Below are 20,466 nucleotides of genomic sequence, written 5' to 3'. Positions count from 1 at the left end.
TAGTTTAGAGCAGTGGGAATTGTCCACTGAACCTATTTGTAGTGATGGAAATGCCAGACAGGGATGCTGTCTCAGAAAAGCCATAGCTGGGCAAAAACTTTGTCCATATGGCTGGAAGAGAGAACAGGGATGCTGTTTCTCTTGGGTTGGAGCAGGGCAGGGATGCTGTCCTATCAGCTCCACACTAGGGCAGGGATGCTGTCCTAAGTGTTGTGAGGCAGTGCAGAGTTTCTGCACTAAAGTTTCTCTGGGAGGGTTGGAGGGATGCTCCATGTTAACTAAAATGGTGCTCTTTTTCTCACCAATGTTAGTTATCCCACAGAGAGGTACTTCCACCTCAGGGAGTCCAGCTTTGCCAGCTGATGATTCCCTTGGAACAGGTGCCACCCCAGGAGAGGTTCCTCCCACCACAGGAATAGTATCCTGAATGGTAGGGTGGTTAGGGGATACTGTGATACCCTTTTTACCTGTTGCTGGAGAGGGATCCTGAGTTTTCAGGCCTTCTCTCCTTTGCTTTTTCATTTCACTTGAAATGAGAGGGAACAAATCCTCAGGGATGCCCAGCATGGCTGCATGGGCATAAAACTCTACATCAGCCCAACATGAGGCCTCTAGGTCATTACCTAAGAGACAGTCTACAGGTAAGCTAGGTGATACCACCACCTGCTTAGGGCCAGTAACTCCACCCCAACTAAACTGAATTATAGCTAAGGGAAGAAACTTAGTGGAGTTATGGACATCAATAATCTTATACTGTTGTCCAATGATGTGTTGTTCAGGAGGCACTAGGTTTTCAGTCACCAAAGTGAAACTGTCACCTGTGTCCCTGTAGGCCAAGGCCTCAACACCATTTATTGAAACTGTCTGCCTGTACTTATCCATTGTAAGGGGACAAGCAGCCAGTGTGGCAAGGCCAATGCCACTAGGTGTGACAGAAACTGTCTTGGGACTGATTACATCAGTTTCCACTATGGACCCATAAGTGAACCCAACTACACCCTTTGCTTGACTGTTGCCAGCAGTCCCACCACTAGTATCACTACTGCTAGGGGCACTAGAGCTTGATGTATTAGTGGTGGTAGGCTCAGGGGGTTTACCTGGACAGGACTTATCCCCTGGCCTATGGCCTCTGTTTTTACACACAAAGCACCAAGGCTTTTTAATGTGTGCAGGTTGGGAAGAAGAGGAAGAATTTGTTTTATCCCCACCCTCTGAAGAGTGTTTAAGATTTGAAGTGGGATCTTTGGTTTTACCCTTATCCCCATGCTTATCTTGAGATTTTTCACCATCTTTCTTCTTATTGCCATCTTTGTCACCCCCTGTATGAACTTTTCTGTTCACCCTTGTTCTGACCCATTTGTCTGCCTTCTTTCCCAATTCTTGGGGAGAGGTCAGATCAGAGTCTACCAGGTACTGGTGCAACAAATCAGACACACAATTATTAAGTATATGCTCTCTCAGGATTGTGTTATACAGGCTTTCATAATCAGTAACTTTACTGCCATGTAACCACCCCTCCAAGGCCTTCACTGAATGGTCAATGAAATCAACCCAGTCTTGTGAAGACTCCTTTTTGGTCTCTCTGAACTTTATCCTGTACTGTTCAGTGGTTAAGCCATAACCATCCAGGAGTGCATTCTTAAGAACCGTAAAATTATTGGCATCACTTTCTTTCACAGTAAGGAGTCTATCCCTACCCTTTCCACTAAATGATAGCCATAGGATAGCAGCCCACTGCCTTTGAGGGACATCCTGAACAGCACAGGCCCTCTCAAGTGCAGCAAACCACTTGTTAATGTCATCCCCCTCCTTATAAGGGGGAACTATCTTGTGCAGATTCCTGGAATCATGCTCTTTTGCAGGATGACTATGGGGAATACTGCTGCTGCCACCATGGGTATCTAAACCCAACTTCTGTCTTTCCCTCTCTATTTCTAAAGACTGTCTATCCAAATCCAGCTGTTGCTTCTTGAGCTTCAGTCTGGTTTGTTCCACTCTCAATCTATTGAGCTCCCTTTCTAACAATCTGTCATCAGGGTGGGTGGGAGGGACATTTCTAGATACAGAGGTATGATGGGAATGAACAGAAGGAGACCTGTCCCTTACAAGGGGCACCCTAACAGCTTGGCTACCAGCATAATGTGAGAGCACATCATCAGTATGATGTGATTCAACCTCTGTACCAACTATGCTAGACTGTCTAGTAATGGGCAGGCTGAGAAGTTTCTTTCCTGAACCTTTTCCTGGGGGAGTCCCTGGATCAGATTGAGAACCATTAGCTACTTTTTCTACAGATTGGGCACTTATGGCCTTATCCTGTACTCTAAGCATATTAATTAACAGTTCTAAGGAAGGATTCTTCCCTACACTCAAACCTCTCTCTATGCAGAGACTCCTTGCTCCTTTCCAGCTAAGGTGATCATATGCAAGTTTGGACAGTTCAACTTTTTGGCCTGTGCCAGACATTTTTAGAGAGAGTTAAAGTGATAGGCAAAGAGAAAAAAGTTTTCAGAACTTTTTGGAAAGACAGAAAAAACTTTTTAAACTTTTAAGAACTTTTTGAAAGTTTAGAAGTACTTTTCAGCACTTAGAAAAGAGTGAAAAGAGGAAATGCAAAACTTTTTGGCTATGTGTATATACACTGACCTTGTTTTGTATATTTTTCTCTTATGAAAAGTACAATGACAAGAGTGGTAAGTAGTCTCAAAGCACTTATCCCACCACTGCACAACCAATGTAGGAGGCTGGACTGGCTTGTAGTGAGTACCAAGGGGTACTTGCACCTTGCACCAGGCCCAGTTGTCCCTTATTAGTGTATAGGGTGTCTAGCAGCTTAGGCTGATAGATAATGGTAGCTTAGCAAAGCAGCTCAGGCTGAACTAGGAGACGTGTGAAGCTACTACAGTACCACTTAGTGTCATATGCACAATATCATAAGAAAACACAATACACAGTTATACTAAAAATAAAGGTACTTTATTTTTATGACAATATGCCAAAGTATCTTAGAGTGTACCCTCAGTGAGAGGATAGGAAATATACACAAGATATATATACACAATAGCAAAAATATGCAGTATAGTCTTAGAAAACAGTGCAAACAATGTATAGTTACAATAGGATGCAATGGGGAAACATAGGGATAGGGGCAACACAAACCATATACTCCAGAAGTGGAATGCGAACCACGAATGGGCCCCAAACCTATGTGACCTTGTAGAGGGTCGCTGGGACTATTAGAAAATAGTGAGAGTTAGCAAAATAACCCACCCCAAGACCCTGAAAAGTGAGTGCCAAGTGCACCAAAGTTCCCCTAAGGACAAAATAGTTGTGTTAGAGGGAGAATGCAAGGAAAACACAAATCAGCAATGCAACAACGATGGATTCCTGTCTGAAGGTACCTGTGGAACAAGGGGACCAAGTCCAAAAGTCACAAGCAGCTCGGAGATGGGCAGATGCCCAAGAAATGCCAGCGGTTGGTGCAAAGAAGCTCTTACTAGGCTGAAGAACTGTGAATACTGCAGGAACGACAAGGGCTAGAGACTTCCCCTTTGGAGGATGGATCCCCCACGCCTTAGAGAGTCGTGCAGAAGTGTTTTCCCGCCGGATGGACGCCAACAAGCCTTGCTACACGCAAATCGTGCGTTTGGCGTTTTTGGACGCTGCTGGAGCCCAGGAGGGACCAGGAGGTCGCAAATTGGACCTGCAGAGAGAGGGGACGTCGAGCAAGACAAAGAGCCCTCACTGAAGCAGGTAGCACCCGGAGAAGTGCCAGAAACAGGCACTACGAGGATGCGTGAAACGGTGCTCGCCGAAGTTGCACAAAGGAGTCCCACGTCGCTGGAGACCAACTTAGAAAGTCGTGCAATGCAGGTTAGAGTGCCGTGGACCCAGGCTTGGCTGTGCACACAGGATTTCCGCAGGAAGTGCACAGGGGCCGGAGAAGCTTGCAAAGTCGCGGTTCCCAGCAATGCAGCCCAGCGAGGTGAGGCAAGGACTTACCTCCACCAAACTTGGGCAGAAGAGTCACTGGACTGTGGGGGTCACTTGGACGGTGTCGCTGGATTCGAGGGACCTCGCTCGTCGTGCTGAGAGGAGACCCAAGGGACTGGAGATGCAGCTTTTTGGTGCCTGCGGTTGCAGGGGGAAGATTCCGTCGACCCACGGGAGATTTCTTCGGAGCTTCTGGTGCAGAGAGGAGGCAGACTACCCCCACAGCATGCACAAGCAGGAAAACAGTCGAGAAGGCGGCAGGATCAGCGTTACAGAGTTGCAGTAGTCGTCTTTGCTACTATGTTGCAGGTTTGCAGGCTTCCAGCGCGGTCAGCGGTCGATTCCTTATCAGAAGGTGAAGAGGGAGATGCAGAGGAACTCGGCTGAGCTCATGCATTCGTTATCTGAAGTTTCCCCAGAGACAGAGACCCTAAATAGCCAGAAAAGAGGGTTTGGCTACCTAGGAGAGAGGAAAGGCTACTAACACCTGAAGGAGCCTATCAGCAGGAGTCTCTGACGTCACCTGGTGGCACTGGCCACTCAGAGCAGTCCAGTGTGCCAGCAGCACCTCTGTTTCCAAGATGGCAGAGGTCTGGAGCACACTGGAGGAGCTCTGGACACCTCCCAGGGGAGGTGCAGGTCAGGGGAGTGGTCACTCCCCTTTCCTTTGTCCAGTTTCGCGCCAGAGCAGGGGCTAAGGGGTCCCTGAACCGGTGTAGACTGGCTTATGCAGAATTGGGCACATCTGTGCCCAACAAAGCATTTCCAGAGGCTGGGGGAGGCTACTCCTCCCCTGCCTTCACACCATTTTCCAAAGGGAGAGGGTGTCACACCCTCTCTCAGAGGAAGTTCTTTGTTCTGCCATCCTGGGCCAGGCCTGGCTGGACCCCAGGAGGGCAGCTGCCTGTCTGAGGGGTTGGCAGCAGCAGCAGCTGCAGAGAAACCCCAGGAAGGGCAGTCTGGCAGTACCAGGGTCTGTGCTACAGACCACTGGGATCATGGAATTGTACCAACAATGCCAGGATGGCATAGAGGGGGCAATTCCATGATCATAGACATGTTACATGGCCATATTCGGAGTTACCATGGTGAAGCTACATATAGGTAGTGACCTATATGTAGTGCACGCGTGTAATGGTGTCCCCGCACTCACAAAGTTCAGTGAATTGGCTCTGAACAATGTGGGGGCACCTTGGCTAGTGCCAGGGTGCCCTCACACTAAGTAACTTTGCACCTAACCTTTACCAGGTAAAGGTTAGACATATAGGTGACTTATAAGTTACTTAAGTGCAGTGTAAAATGGCTGTGAAATAACGTGGACGTTATTTCACTCAGGCTGCAGTGGCAGGCCTGTGTAAGAATTGTCAGAGCTCCCTATGGGTGGCAAAAGAAATGCTGCAGCCCATAGGGATCTCCTGGAACCCCAATACCCTGGGTACCTCAGTACCATATACTAGGGAATTATAAGGGTGTTCCAGTAAGCCAATGTAAATTGGTAAAAATGGTCACTAGCCTGTTAGTGACAATTTAAAAGTAATGAGAGAGCATAACCACTGAGGTTCTGGTTAGCAGAGCCTCAGTGAGACAGTTAGGCACCACACAGGGAACACATACATGCACACCTATGAGCACTGGGGTCCTGTGTGACAGGGTCCCAGTGACACATACATATAGGCCACAACCTTATGAGTACTGGGGTCCTGACTAGCAGGATCCCAGTGACACATAACAAACATACTGAAAACATAGTGTTTTCACTATGAGCACTGAGGCCTGGCTATCAGGATCCCAGTGAGACAGTGAAAACAGTGACAAACACCCTGACATACACTCACAAACAGGCCAAAAGTGGGGGTAACAAGGCTAGAAAGAGGCTACCTTCTCACAATGAGTGGGGCCCATTATCACGTCACCCAGGGGCCCCTACTGTGAAACAGGGTTGTATGGGTAGAAGTGCAACACACTTTGTGCTGGGGAGATGTAGCGGGCAGTATTTAGGGGCGCTCTCTTACGGGCTCCTTGGTGCTGCTATGTTGAGATGGGGCTTCATTATTTGTTGGCTGGGCAGGGCTGGGGCGCTGCATTTCTTCCTTAACTGTTGTCGCCTTCAGTTTGACACTACCAAGTCGGACGGTCAGTTCAAGAAGACGGCCAGAAACAGCAAGCTGCGGAAGTACCTGCCAGACTTTAAATTTACCCCCTTTGTGCAAGGTATGTTTAGTAGGACTCAGTGGTGCGAAATGAAATTGAACAACAGAAGTGTATTAAAAAAAAAAAAAAAAAGATCGCTGACCTATGAAATAACAGTCAGTAGTAGTAAAGAATGTGGCATTGAGATTGCTGGGGTGCGTGACAAAGCCCTGAAACTCCCTGCAGGGGAATATTGGCTTCTCCATCCACCCTGGTCGTAGGTGATTTATGCCTGGCTGTACGAACCAGCATAAGATTAGGCATTTATGCAACACTGGACTCCTAGCGCCTTATATAGATCAGTGCCTCTTAACCTTTTGACTTCTGTGGGCCCCCACTTAGCCATTGCTGGAATCCGGGGACCCCACCCCCACTTAACCATTACTGGAATTGGGGGATCCTCACTGAGTCATTATTGGAATTTGCACCCCCCACCCCCCAAGTCATTATTAGAACCTAGGGATTCCCCCACTGAGTCATTATGGGAATTTGGGATCCCCCTGTCATTATTGGAATCTAGGGATTCCCCCGCTGAGTCATTACTGAAATCCGGAGACCCCCATTCCACCCCAATGGTCATTATTGGAATCCAGGGACCCCCACTGAGTCATTATTGGAATCTGGGAATCCCCAGTGAGTCATTATTGGAATCTGGGGACCCCCCACTGAGTCATTATTGGAATCTGGGAATCCTCACTGAGTCATTATTGGAATCCAAGGACCCCCACTGAGTCATTATTGGAATCTGGGAATCCCCACAGAGTCATTATTGGAATCCAAGGACCCCCACTGAGTCATTATTGGAATCTGGGAATCCCCAGTGAGTCATTATTGGAATCTGGGAACCCCCCACTGAGTCATTATTGGAATCTGGGGACCCCCCACAGAGTCATTATTGAAATCCGGGGACCCCGGTCTAAGAGATGTTGATGATTTTAACTGCAAAACAATGCAGACAATTATGGAAACAAGGATTCATCAAACTAATACACATGCTAATTCTTTATGGATACACTTCATTAACCTGTTAATATTATATATTTTTTGTTTTCTAAGCTTTTGCGGACCGCCTAAGTGGGTGTTGCAGACCCCGGGGTCCCCGGACCTCAGGTTAAGAACCACTGGCAAAGACGGTCCAGTGACTGCTCTTTCTTAACATTGAAACACCCTTTCGCGTGCCAGAACGGAGTCATCTCTTTGCTCCTTAAAGATGATCTCGGGCCCTGTCTGACTCTTGTGGGAACAAACCATGGCCAGTGTGAGGGAGGGGGAAGTTTTATCCCATCATTCCCAGTTGGTAGCGGCACACGGCTGGAAGGTCCTCTTTTATCCTCGCTCTATGCGGTAGCCTCAGAGCCATTGGCTAGAGGGATTACAGCTGATGATCAGGTGCTGGGCTTTGATTGGTCTCCTTGCGTGAAGGCCACAGTTTGCTGTTCGCAGAAGATATGTTGGATCAGAGCCAACCAGAGCAGTCTGGGTCAAAGGGAATTAAGTTAATCGGCAGATTTGGCGATTTACCTGCTCTCCACATTAAAATTATGAACAGGTGCTGAAGTCACCCAATTGGTAATCCGAACTTAGTTGCGGCATGTCCCCCACATTGCTTTACTTCCGCCCAGACTACCCGTATGCGATTGCGGGGAGCTTCTTCCAGGAAATTTGACTCAGATTTGCTCTTTCTTCTGGGCGAGTGAGGTACCTCGAACCTGCTTAGGTAAATGCTTCCTGTTTCCTTTTGATGGTTGTCTGGGTTAGCCTGTCTGAGATTGTGTGTTAAATTACTGCCTTGGCAGCAACTGCGATGACCCTGTGACCCTCCCTGGCATCCCAAGTATCTTTATTTCAGTTTACCTCTATGACTGGTAGCAAGCATGCCATATTGAAGATGCTATACACATGTCTCAACACAGGAATTCACTTGCATCCCAGCTGGTTTTAGTCTACTGTGAGGTTTCATCACTCCCAGACCATTTGTCATCTGGCTCAGGTCAGCAGGTTCTTTAGGGCTCAGATAACCTTATTCAAGCCAGAGCTTTCAGAAGCTCTTTCCGGTCTGTTCCATCTGAATGAAAACCAGCCCAGAAAGTTGGAGTGGTTCCAACTTTGCTGCATGGCCTTTCCAGAAAGCAAATTCAAGTTGTTTCCTCACTCATCCGAAATAGTTCCTCAAAGGATTTTCTTTGTTTTTTACTTGTTTACATCTTGATTTAAAAAAAAAAAAATTGGAAAGTACAGCCTATGGTAAAAAATAAATCCTACCATTTGTGCGTAAACAATATGATGAAACTCCTCCTACTACAAAAATGCCATGCAGAAGTTAGAGCTTTCCTCAGAGATCATATCTTTCCTTCCAGGAACTGGAAATATGTTCCATTTGTCTTTGCAGAACTCTCTAGCTAACTTTTCTGTGATGATATCGACAACTGGAGGTCCGAGTAAGAAGCCACCAAAGATGCTATTACTCCCTTAATCTTTCCTTTACAGGTTAATTCGCTTGTTAAGAGAAGCCTTTGTGTTGCCACTGTCGGCAGGGTTTATACCGCCCTAGTCTCCAGCACACTAGGAGTGTGCTACCGGATAATAGCACAGCAAAGTAATCATTTTTTTGATTTCAGTCTGATTAGCAATAATGCAAAACAAAAAAGGTGTGTTCTGGGCAGACTGCATCGAGGGATATGGAAGCAAGGTTACTAGCTGCCAAGGTTCAAAATTAGAACTAGGCAATTTTAGTTAATTATTTTAATATATCAGAAAAGTAAGCCTTGAGTTTACAGTAGTTACTATGACAACAACATTCTGCTATCTAGTTAATAACGAAGCCTGTTTGTAACTGGGCTGGTTTTCTGCATTTTTGAATTCTAATAGAGTATTTGTTGGATATTCGCTTTGCTCACCTTTCGATGGCCGCTTAATATTCTGATCTCCTCTCGGAGCGAGTCCGCAGCACATGCATTGAAAGTAAATAATATAACATTTTAACACAGTGACTGAGACGGTTTAGCATGCTTCATACCACAGCGGAAATGCAAATTAAAGAGTCATAAACAAAACCCTGTCTTTCTGGTTTTTACTAGGGCAGATAGCTTCACCCCAGTGCTAATAGTGGCTGATTTTAAATGGCCTTAATTGTTTAAGGCTAAACGGTGCTTCGGTTATTTACAAATAATCTTCATTATTCTTAGGTCTTCCTCCTCTTCACCTCAGTCCTCAAACAGTAACACATACCCTCTCCGTGGTGGAGGTTGACTGAACCACGCATGCCTTTACTCCGCGGTCATTACGTTGACCACAACACTACCACGGATGTGTTTACAACAAAAATGTAGTTGTAGATCATGTTTGGTAAAGGCATATGCGTAGTAAAACTTTGTGTAAGTATATTGTGTGTGTGTGTGTGTACAAACCCAGACCCATCCTAAGCCCTTAACCCCTTAGCTGCTGGGCCGTTTCCCCCCCCAGTGCTGAGCCCTTTTTTGGCTATTTGGGGTAGTTCGCGCTTATGCCTTCATAACTTTTTGTCCACATAAGCTAACCACGCCAAATTTGCGTCCTTTTTTTCCAACATCCTAGGGATTCTAATGGTACCCAGAGTTTGTGGTTTCCCCTGGAGGAGACCAAGAAAATAGCCAAAATACAGTGAAAATTTCGTTTTTTCCAAAAAAATGGAAAAAAAGGGCTGCGGAAGAAGGCTTGTGTTTTTTTCCCTGAAAATGCCATCAACAAAGGGTTTCTGGTGCTGAAATCACTATCTTCCCACCTTTCAGGAACGGGCAGACTTGAATCAGAAAACCACATTTTTCAACACAAATTTGGCATTCTACTGGGACATACCCCATTTTTACTATTTTTGGTGCTTTCAGCCTCCTTCCAGTTAGTGACAGGAATGGGTGTAAAACCAATGCTGGATCCCGGAATGCTAAACATTTCTGAAAACTAGACAAAATTCTGAATTCAGCAAGGGGTCATTTGTGTAGATCCTACAAGGCTTTCCTACAGAAAATAACGCCTGAAATAAAAAATATTGAAATTGAGCTGAAAACAGCAGCCATTTCTCTTTATGTTTTACTCTGTAACTTTTTCCTGTGATGTCAGATTTCCAAAAGCAATATACCGTTTTGTCTGCTGGACTCTTCTGGTTGCGGGGATATAAAGGGCTTGTAGGTTCATCAAGAACCCTAGGTACCCAGAGCCAATAAATGAGCTGCACCCTGCAGTTGGTTTTCATTCTATACTGGGTATACAGCAATTCATTTGCTGAAATATGAAGAGTGAAAAATAGGTATCAAGAAAACCTTTGCATTTCCAAAATGGGCTCAAGATAAGGTTTTGAGGAGCAATGGTTATTTGCACATCTCTGAATTCCGGGGTGCCCATACTAGCATGTGAATTGCAGGGCATTTCTCAAATAGACGTCTTTTTTACACACTCTCTTATATTTGGAAGAAAAAAATGTAGAGAAAGATAAGGGGCAATAACACTTGTTTTGCTATTCTATGTTCCCCCAAGTCTCCCGATAAAAATGATACCTCACTTGTGTGGGTAGGCCTAGCGCCCGCGACAGGAAATGCCCCAAAACACAACGTGAACACATTACATTTTTTGACAGAATACAGAGCTGTTTTTTGCAAAGTGCCTACCTGTAGATTTTGGCCTCTAGCTCAGCCGGCACTTAGGGAAACCTACCAAACCTGTGCATTTTTGAAAACTAGAGACCTAGGGGAATCCAAGATGGGGTGACTTGTGGGGCTCTGACTAGGTTCTGTTACCCAGAATCTTTTGCAAACCTCAAAAAGTGGCTAAAAAAACAAATTTTCCTCACATTTCGGTGACAGAAAGTTCTGAAATCTGAGAGGAGCCACAAATTTCCTTCCACCCAGCGTTCCCCCAAGTCTCCCGATAAAAATGATACCTCACTTGTGTGGGTAGGCCTAGTGCCCGCGACAGGAAATGCCCCAAAACACAACGTGGACACATCCCATTTTTTTGACAGAAAACACAGCTGTTTTTTCCTAAGTGCCTACCTGTAGAGTTTGGCCTCTAGCTCAGCCGACACATAGGGAAACCTACCAAACCTGTGCATTTTTGAAAACTAGAGACCTAGGGGAATCTAAGATGGGGTGACTTGTGGGGCTCTGACCAGGTTCTGTTACCCAGAATCCTTTGCAAACCTCAAAAAGTGGCTAAAAAAACAAGTTTTCCTCCCATTTCGGTGACAGAAAGTTCTGGAATCTGAGAGGAGCCACAAATTTCCTTCCACCCAGAATTCCCCCAAGTCTCCTGATAAAAATGATACCTCACTTGTGTGGGTAGGCTTAGCGCCCACAACATGAAATGCCACAAAACACAACGTGGACACATCACATTTTTTGACAGAATACAGAGGTGTTTTTTGCAAAGTGCCTACCTGTAGATTTTGGCCTCTAGCTCAGCCGGCACATAGGGAAACCTACCAAACCTGTGCATTTTTGAGAACTAGAGGCCTAGGGGAATCCAAGATGGGGTGACTTGTGGGGCTCTGACCAGGTTCTGTTACCCAGAATCCTTTGCAAACCTCAAAAAGTGGCTAAAAAAACAAGTTTTCCTCACATTTCGGTGACAGAAAGTTCTGGAATCTGAGAGGAGACACAAATTTCCTTCCACCCAGCGTTCCCCCAAGTCTCCCGATAAAAATGATACCTCGCTTGTGTGGGTAGGCCTAGCGCCCGCGACGGGAAATGCCCCAAAACACAACGTGGACACATCACATTTTTTGACAGAATACGGAGCTGTTTTTTGCAAAGTGCCTACCTGTAGATTTTGGCCTCTAGCTCAGCCGGCACATAGGGAAACCTACCAAACCCGTGCATTTTTGAAAACTAGAGACTTAGGGGAATCCACGATGGGGTGACTTGTGGGGCTCTGACCAGGTTCTGTTACCCAGAATCCTTTGCAAACCTCAAAATTTGGCTAAAGAAACACGTTTTCCTCACATTATGGTGACATAAAGTTCTGGAATCTGAGAGGAGCCACAAATTTCCTTCCACCCAGAGTTCCCCCAAGTCTCCCGATAAAAATGATACCTCACTTGTGTGGGTAGGCCTAGCGTCCGCAACAGGAAATGCCCCAAAACACAACGTGGACACATCAAATTTTTTCATAGAAAACAATGCCTACCTGTGGATTTTGGCCTCTAGCTCAGCCGGCACCTGGGGAAACCTAGCAAACCAGCGCATTTTTGAAAACTAGAAACCCAGGGGAATCCAAGATGAGGTGACTTGTGGGGCTCTGACCAGGTTCTGTTACCCAGAATCCTTTGCAAACCTCAAAATGTGGCTAAAATAACACGTTTTCCTCACATTTCAGTGACAGAAAGTTCTGGAATCTGAGAGGAGCCACAAATTTACTTCCACCCAAATCACCTTGTCAAATACCATTCGTCACAGTCTTTAGCACCTCCTGCGCCCAGTCCAACAATCATTATTGGTGCTCCCACTCCCTCCTCCTAGGATTCCCTCATTACCACCCAGCAAAAGTGCCCTTCATCTCTCCATAGCCGCCCTCCACCCGCACATACATTTCATTGGTATTATAGCGCAGGTAATGGCTGACTTTACTAATTTACTCAGCTATTTACATAAAATACAGATTTGCTCTTTGCAGCAAGCATATAAACCTTCTGCGCTTCTTTATGGCACTAAAACTGCCACTAGACAAGTCTGACCCTTTTCCCCCCCAGGGAAACCACACACATATTGACAAAAGTGATATATATATGACAGCCAACCACCTGAAACTCAACTCAAGCAAAACCGAAATAATCCTCTTTGGCCCACAAAAAAACACCTGGGACCCCTCATGGTGGCCCACCATGCTAGGCCCTGCACCCACCCCCGCCAACCACGCACGCAACCTCAGCATCATCCTAGACTCCTCCCTCTCGATGACCCAACAAATCAACGCTCTCACCTCCTCATGCTTCAACACACTCCGTATACTGAAAAAAACATTCAAATGGATCCCCACAGAGACCAGAAAAACTGTCACTCACGCACTCATCAGCAGCAGACTTGATTACGGAAACGCCCTCTACGCCGGCACCACTCTAAAACTCAAGCGCAAACTACACGCATCCAGAACTCAGCAGCACGACTCATCCTCGACCTCCCCCCGACACAAACACATCTATCCACACCTCAAATCCCTCCACTGGCTCCCCATTGACAAAAGGATCACCTTCAAGATCCTCATCCTCGCACACAAATCACTCCACAACACAGGCCCTGCCTACCTCAACGAGAGTCACCTTCCACACCCCCACACGAAACCTCCGCTCAGCTGTCCTCTCTCTCGCCTCTGTCCCCCGCATCAAACACAACACCACCGGGGGCAGATCCTTCTCCTACTTTGCACCCAAAACCTGGAACGCCTTCCCAACCCACCTTCGCAAGACCCAAAACCTACTTCTTTTCAGGAAGGGCCTCAAAACCTGGCTTTTCGAACAGTGAACCTCCCAGCCCCATTCCCTCACCCCGTCTCCCCCCCCCCCCGTCCCCCAGCGCCTTGAGACCCTCACGGGTGAGTAGCGCGCTTTATAAATCTCTTTGATTGATTGATATATATAGATCTATATATATATATATATATATATATCTACATAGATATATCTATAGATATATCCATGTACATAGATATATCTACATAGATATATCTATATATATATATATAGATCTATATATAGTTCAATTTTTTTTTAGTTGTTGTACGGTTCCTTGGAGGCCAAAATGGCCCCCAGGGAAAACCTACAACATCTAAAAAAAATATTGCCCCCACAGGGGATCACCCTGCCCACGGGCGACCCCCTGTCTTTTTATTTTATTTTATTCATTTAAAAAAAAAAAAAAAAAAAATTCCCCCCGGGAGGGGCACCTACCTTTTTTTTAAAAATGCCCCCAGGGGGGGTGGTGCGGCCCGTTTTCTGAGGGGGCCGACCCCCCCAAGTGAAATCCCTGGCGTCGGGGACCAGGAAACCTGAAAGTGTTTCCTGGCCCCCGATCGCAGCTGTGCTGCGATCGGGGGCCAGGAAACACTTTCAGGAAGGCCTCGTAAGAAAGAGGAGACTCTCCCCTTTCTTACGAGGCCTTCCCGAACGTGGGGAAGGCCGTTTTCCCCATTGAAGCAGGAAGCGGCCGCAAGGCTGCTTCCTGCTTCGATGGGGAAAACAACTTTGTAACGTCAGCAAGTGGCGGGTGGGGGGAAGACACGGAAGCTTCCGTGTCTCCCGGGGAAAGGAGAAAAAAAATAAAAAAATACTTGGGTGCAACGCACCCGAGGATTTATTAATACCCTCCCTGGTGTCGCCCACTGGTTGTGACCTGCATCAGGGAGGGAGTGTGGGCGTCTGCCAGTGGCCGACACCCGCACTAAAAAGGTTAAAAACACTTAACACCCAAAAACCCATACCCACCATTAAACCCTAAAAAAACACTTCGCACACAAAAGCCCATACTCGCACTAAACTCTAAAAAAACACTTACCAACCAAAAACTCATATCCACCCTAAAATCTAAAAATAAAAACACCCACAAAAAAACACCCAAAACCTCATACCTACCATAAAACCTAAAATGACCCTTTCCACGCAAAAACTTATACCCACCTTAAACCTTAAAAATAACATATATAAATATATATTATATATATATCACTCCTGCACTATTGGTGGAAGCAGTACTCAACCTCTGTGTTGGCTGTGGTGATGGTACCACACTCACCTGCTTAGGGTGAATCAGAATGGCGAGGTGAAATGTGTCGGGCCAGCAAAGGAAGCTATTTCCTAGTTCAGGCTAGAGTCTGTCCGGACTTTGGGCAGGAATGAGAACAAAGGATGCAGCACCAGTCTCTGTGGAAAGGACTTGAGGTTGTTCGATGACACACTGGTGACCACTTCCCTGCAGAAGCGAGACAGAGCCCAGTGCTATCCAGCATCATGCAGGAATATGTGGATGGTTTCTTATGGGATGTAGAATTGAAGATTGGATCAGTATGAATGGATTTTATGTCTTCAGAAGCTGTGAGGAGAGATAGTGGAATTGAGGGTGCAGAGGTGTAACTGATAACCTGGAGTTGATGGTTGATAACCAGTTGGAGGTGCAAGCACAGGTGTGGGCCAGTACTGAGATGCTGCAAGAACAAAACATTGTGTTCCAAAACAGGCAGGAGGGTGTCAAATACTCCAGACGGAGTATTATAGGAGTCAGTGGCGTTCCGAAGGAGGAAATATAGAAGTTTCATCAACATCCTCTCAGATGCTCCACCCATCAGTCAGCCTTGACTGCACACATAGAATGAAGCTGCAGGGTCACAGGAGAGATATAGCAATATTTCTTAACAAAGGTGCCCTTTTTTAAGATAAGGATCTGATCTCAAGGCATATCAGATGAAGATGAAAATCCATTGTGGCAATTAAAGCACATAAACTATAGGAGATCACTTTACAGAAACGTCAGGTTTCTCAAAGAACGGCTAAGGTAATGTAAGTAGATTGTTAGCACAGAAAGGCTGCAGTGCTCCCTGCTCAGATACTGGCCCCTCCACATCAACGCAGAAGCAGCCGCAGCACACTAACCCACTTAGAAGAACTAAGGTAGTCCTACTTTGATACAAGAGTCTTGTCTCCTTGCATAAAGGAGACAGCAAGCAAGTGGTCATGTAAAGAAGTGGTTCTCTGAACACAGGCCGGAGAGATAAATAGAGCAGTCACTGACAAAGCATGGACATTTCTTTGGTCCAGCATCCCTAAAGCTTAAAGGGCATTAAATTTACCAAGTGCTCATTTGTGTTTCTTGTTGTTTCATTGTGTTTCCCATGTTTTCTCTCCATCATTGCACTCTGATGAATTTCCTCATGAATCCTGCTTTAGCCTCGTCTCATTCTTGTCTGGAGCTTTCACTCGTGCCTTACCCTCAGTATATGTCGTTGTGTTACATTTGTTAAGGGTTCTGTCATTTGTTTGCCTTTTAACAGCCCATATGGCCCAATAAATATGGCTTCAACTTAGTACAACGAGAGCCATCGGATTTTCATGCAGCCCCCCCAGGAAAGCCACATATAAGGTGATCTACAACTGTAGATGACATTGGTATTCCTGTATTCAACCGCGCTGGAAGTTTGCTGGTGAGGTCTGGATGACAGAGGAATCTTCCTCTGTATTTGGTCCTCCTGCTCCTAGCCCAGATGTTTCCAAGGAGACCTTAAGCCATATCATGGGTGTCTTGAGATTCCCCTTTCCAGCACTGCTGGTGGTTGCCATCTTGGGCCAGTGGGCAGCAATCCTTGAAGGGGTCCGCTCTCACGTTTGCCTTTTACACTCTCATATCCTGGCGGTAGAGGCGAGGCAGCCCATCGCTTTATTCTGGAGAAAGGATGCTCAACTCATTGCCCTCTGGTTCATTGGACTGTGGCAAATGCTAGCATTGGAATAGCCAACACTTAATATAAACCAGTCACAAATTGACAACGAGGGGGGCTCCATTAATACAACATTTTGCCAAATTGCAGCATCTGTTTTTTCTCCTCCTAGTGCTCTCCAACTGCTCTGACAACTGTCTTAGACCATCTGGGGAACAGTACCATTTTACCTACTGTATTGAAACCTGTGTAGGGGGATTCAACACAATCAGGGTCTCCCATTGTCTCGTCTCTTCACGCCGCACTGGACCCGAGTCTGTTCTTCAGGAGGGGACAGGGGATGGATGTCAGTACTTTAATCAAGTTACTATATGTTACACAGCCCTTGTAGCTGGACTTTCTTTGTAGCTGATGTGCAATGCTTTGTAGCTTAGTTAGTGTTAAAGTCAAGAAAGATAAATTAAGCAAAATAAAGTGCTGGCAAGGTGCAGCCTCGCCTTCTAGTTTTTATGGTGAATGGTGGCCTGTCCTTCTCGTTTGAATTCTAAATATTCAGTGCCTCACGCTGTGTGCGAATAGGAGAATTTTCACATTAATCGGGAGCTAAGCAGTGGGGTAACCCGTTGTCCATAGGGTCTAAATAAGAAACACAGCAGTTCTCCTCTCACCTAAGAATGCTTGAGCACCACAAACACTAACTCAAGTGTAAAGTTCAAAAAGTGTCCATTAAACACTTTTTCCAATACAAAGTCTAGCATTTTTACAGAGAATGTAGTTGTTTTCCTTCTGACAACACGTTTTGTTTATTCTGCAATGCACCCCAAGACTGCCTCACAGAATAAACACTAATAGTGTACCTTGTAGTTCCCCACATTGCAAAAAATATTTCAGTTAAATTGTAGTACTTAATACGTTCTCACTGGCAAAAATCTAAATGTAAATGCTTAAAAGAAGCATTGCATAGGCTTCCCACCATCCCTGTCCCACATGGAGTAGGCGCATTTCAAGAAATGAAAGTGTTATACTGGGTGGTCAGCACAGTCCAGCGACTGTTTTCAGGAGAGAGATTGTGCCTTTAATATTCGAGAGTTGAGGCTTAAAGTTAGTTATCGTCATGATAGGGCAAAAAGGTCCTTCTGGGTTAGGGATGAATATTTTGGCCTTAAACAGTGCAGATTTATTCCCAGAATATTCAGCAGTGTCTTTAAAAAGGAAATAGCTCATTGGGTCAGTAAGTGGTCTCCAAATATTTTGTTGTTGTTGCCTTCCACGTTGACCCTTTCTCAATGGTCTTTAACCTCCGTGATAGTGTCCTATTTAACTGTGCTTGTTGGAAATGTGACTCGGCAGTGTACATTCCTCCTCCCTTTTAATGTTGCTCTTTTCTTTAAGATGAGGCGAGTGGCACTCATGAACAACTTTGTGTAATGTTTTCATTAAAATATATGAAACTGGAAGACAGATGTGTAACTCTAATCTATGCCTGTGCACTCTCTCTGTTTCAGCGGTTCAAGAGTCTTGCGATTGGTTCAACGCCAACTACGATTTGGCCAGAAAATGAAGGAAAGCCACCAGTAAGATGCTGGTTTCCTTGGCCGATGGATTCTTACCAGGGCTCCAGTCCCAGAGGACTGGAGTGGTCAGTGCTGGCCATGTTGGTGCTGTGTCGGTGAAGGGATACATCTGTTGCTCCCTGTAGAGTGAATTCTAGCAATTGGAAAACTCAAATGCTGCAAGTACTTTGGTGATGGGAAACTGATCAGGACTTTGTTGCTAGTCTGCTTTTTGTGGCTAGGTGTTCCTTCTGCCTATGGAGGTCTTCTTCTGGCCTCGGGTTCAGAAACCACAAGCTCTAGGGTGAGACCACATCACCATTCTCACCCTCAGAGGTTGACTAAATCTTTGGGCTTGGTGACAGATGTAGTACTCAGATTTATACAATCACAAATCAATGACATGAACCATAAACAATTTTAACACCATGAGCAATTTAAACTCCAATGAAAACTCCAATCTGAATAAGTTACAAAGCTTGAATACAATCCCAAAACCAATGTCCGGTAAATGGGTGTGCAAACTAAATTATCAACATACATGAAAACCATTGGCTGACGAAAACATCTGAAAAGATTCAACCAACTAAACATTAATACTATTAAACATCCCAAAAGAATGATATAGATTAACAACACAATATGAACATTATTATCAGATTTCAAAGCAGGTGACCACTGTCATCAGTAAATCGTCAAAGTACAGTTTGATCAATCAATTTAAAAGCTGGGCCATCCTTATTAACCAAAATTGGGCTTGCACATGTGTGACAAACTAACACGTGGGCAAAAGCGAAAATAAAAGAAAGACAAAAATAATTTGGAAAAAAACATCTAACTTGGGCTTCTAACTCTAAAAGTAATGCTGGTGTAAGTGCCTGAGCTAAAAAGGAAACGAGAAACCACATTTAGTTATACCTGTCCTCATGGGACAGCAGACAGTAGTAGTTCACCAGGCAGAGCGATCACCTTCTGGCGTCAATTGAGAGCAGCACCAGGATGGTGCAGAACACAGCTGCACATAGGACAAATCAGCCATTCAGAATTAGTAGGGCATATTAGTATTGAAACTGCATTGGGCAATTATGCCTGTGATGCGAAAACTCATTAGGGGACTTGAAGATGAGAGGGTGACATCAGACTAGACAGACGTGGACAAGGTTCTGGATAACTTCAAGACCAGAGAGAACTAACTCCAGTTTCAAAGTTATTCACTAATTAAAATATGCACAATTCATTCATTGGCCCTTCAGGTGGGCACACTCTGGGCGTTGATTTCGGCATCCAATGGCAAGCTGTGATACCACCAAGTTTGCAATTTTTCTGAATCTTCTCAACAAAAGTGCGTTGTTAGCTGAACTTCTTCCTTTAATTCCGCCAAAATATTACATTTTCTAATAATTTTTTACTTGAGGACATACAATATACTAATATTCTTTCACATGCGAACTGCAAGTTTCCTGTCTTATTCAACAGCTACAACAAATACTGCAACATTGTTAAACCTAAAACATGCTCTTTGCCTACAATACAAAATGACATTCAACATTACAGTAGTAACCTAGGGAAAGAATTCAGGTCAGAGGAGACAGAATAAACAAGTGATCGTCCATTGCTGCTTGCATAATGAAACTTCAGGCCTAGTCAAGCTAAGAAAGTCTAAATGCACATTAATACAATTATACATTAATAAACCTATTGTGCACCTTACAATTCAAATCACATATGCAAACATTATTTAATTTAAAATGTTATTTGTCATGTTAAAGCAAATGTAAACTTACATTTATTTTCTGCACACATGCAATTTGCACTAATAAATCAATTTAATTCAATATAAGTGTATTTAATTCATATTCATTTGATACTCCTATTTTATTTCTACTGTATTACTTGAAAATAATACTTTCAGGTTAATATTTATTAATAATTCACTCAGTTATGTATGCACAATGCCTTCATGTTAAACGTGATATCAAAATACGAGTGGCAGCCACAAATGTACACCAGTATTTAAACATGTGCAATTTACATTTCTAGTTACTTTCTCTGTTAGGCCTTTAAATGTAGGATTTGAAGTCACAGTATGCTAACTTCTATGCCACTAATTTATTAGTAAAACTTGATCTCTATCATCCACATTGTAGTTAACACTGTCTCCAAGGGATGCTTGGACCATGTGAGGCAAAATTGGTGGCAGGATTCACTGTACTCCCCTGCAGACCTCATACACCTTAAATGGAAATATGATTGTCTCTCCAGTTCACATAGAAAAGAATTCTCCACATCATCCAGCCTTCCTCTTTCCCTGACTAATTTATAACCTTCAACTTCCAGCTGA

General features: G+C 44.8%; 1 protein-coding gene across 1 annotated transcript in view; it reads left to right on the top strand.

The window, feature by feature from the left end:
- Positions 1 to 18,920, top strand: part of LOC138282900 (GDP-L-fucose synthase-like) — an 84,819-nt gene extending 65,899 nt beyond the window's left edge. Inside the window, exons 10-11 of the mRNA XM_069220911.1 lie at positions 6,105 to 6,204; positions 18,078 to 18,920. Of these exons, the coding sequence (XP_069077012.1) occupies positions 6,105 to 6,204; positions 18,078 to 18,133 (156 nt within the window). The 3' untranslated portion in view covers positions 18,134 to 18,920. The remainder of the gene's footprint in view (positions 1 to 6,104; positions 6,205 to 18,077) is intronic.
- Positions 18,921 to 20,466: the final 1,546 nt, after the last annotated feature.

The sequence above is a fragment of the Pleurodeles waltl genome, chromosome 2_2, assembly GCF_031143425.1.
Source record: "Pleurodeles waltl isolate 20211129_DDA chromosome 2_2, aPleWal1.hap1.20221129, whole genome shotgun sequence".
Classification (NCBI taxonomy): domain Eukaryota; kingdom Metazoa; phylum Chordata; class Amphibia; order Caudata; family Salamandridae; genus Pleurodeles; species Pleurodeles waltl.
The sequence above is the reverse complement of the archived record's forward strand: the minus strand, read 5'-3'. Positions and strand labels throughout refer to the sequence as shown.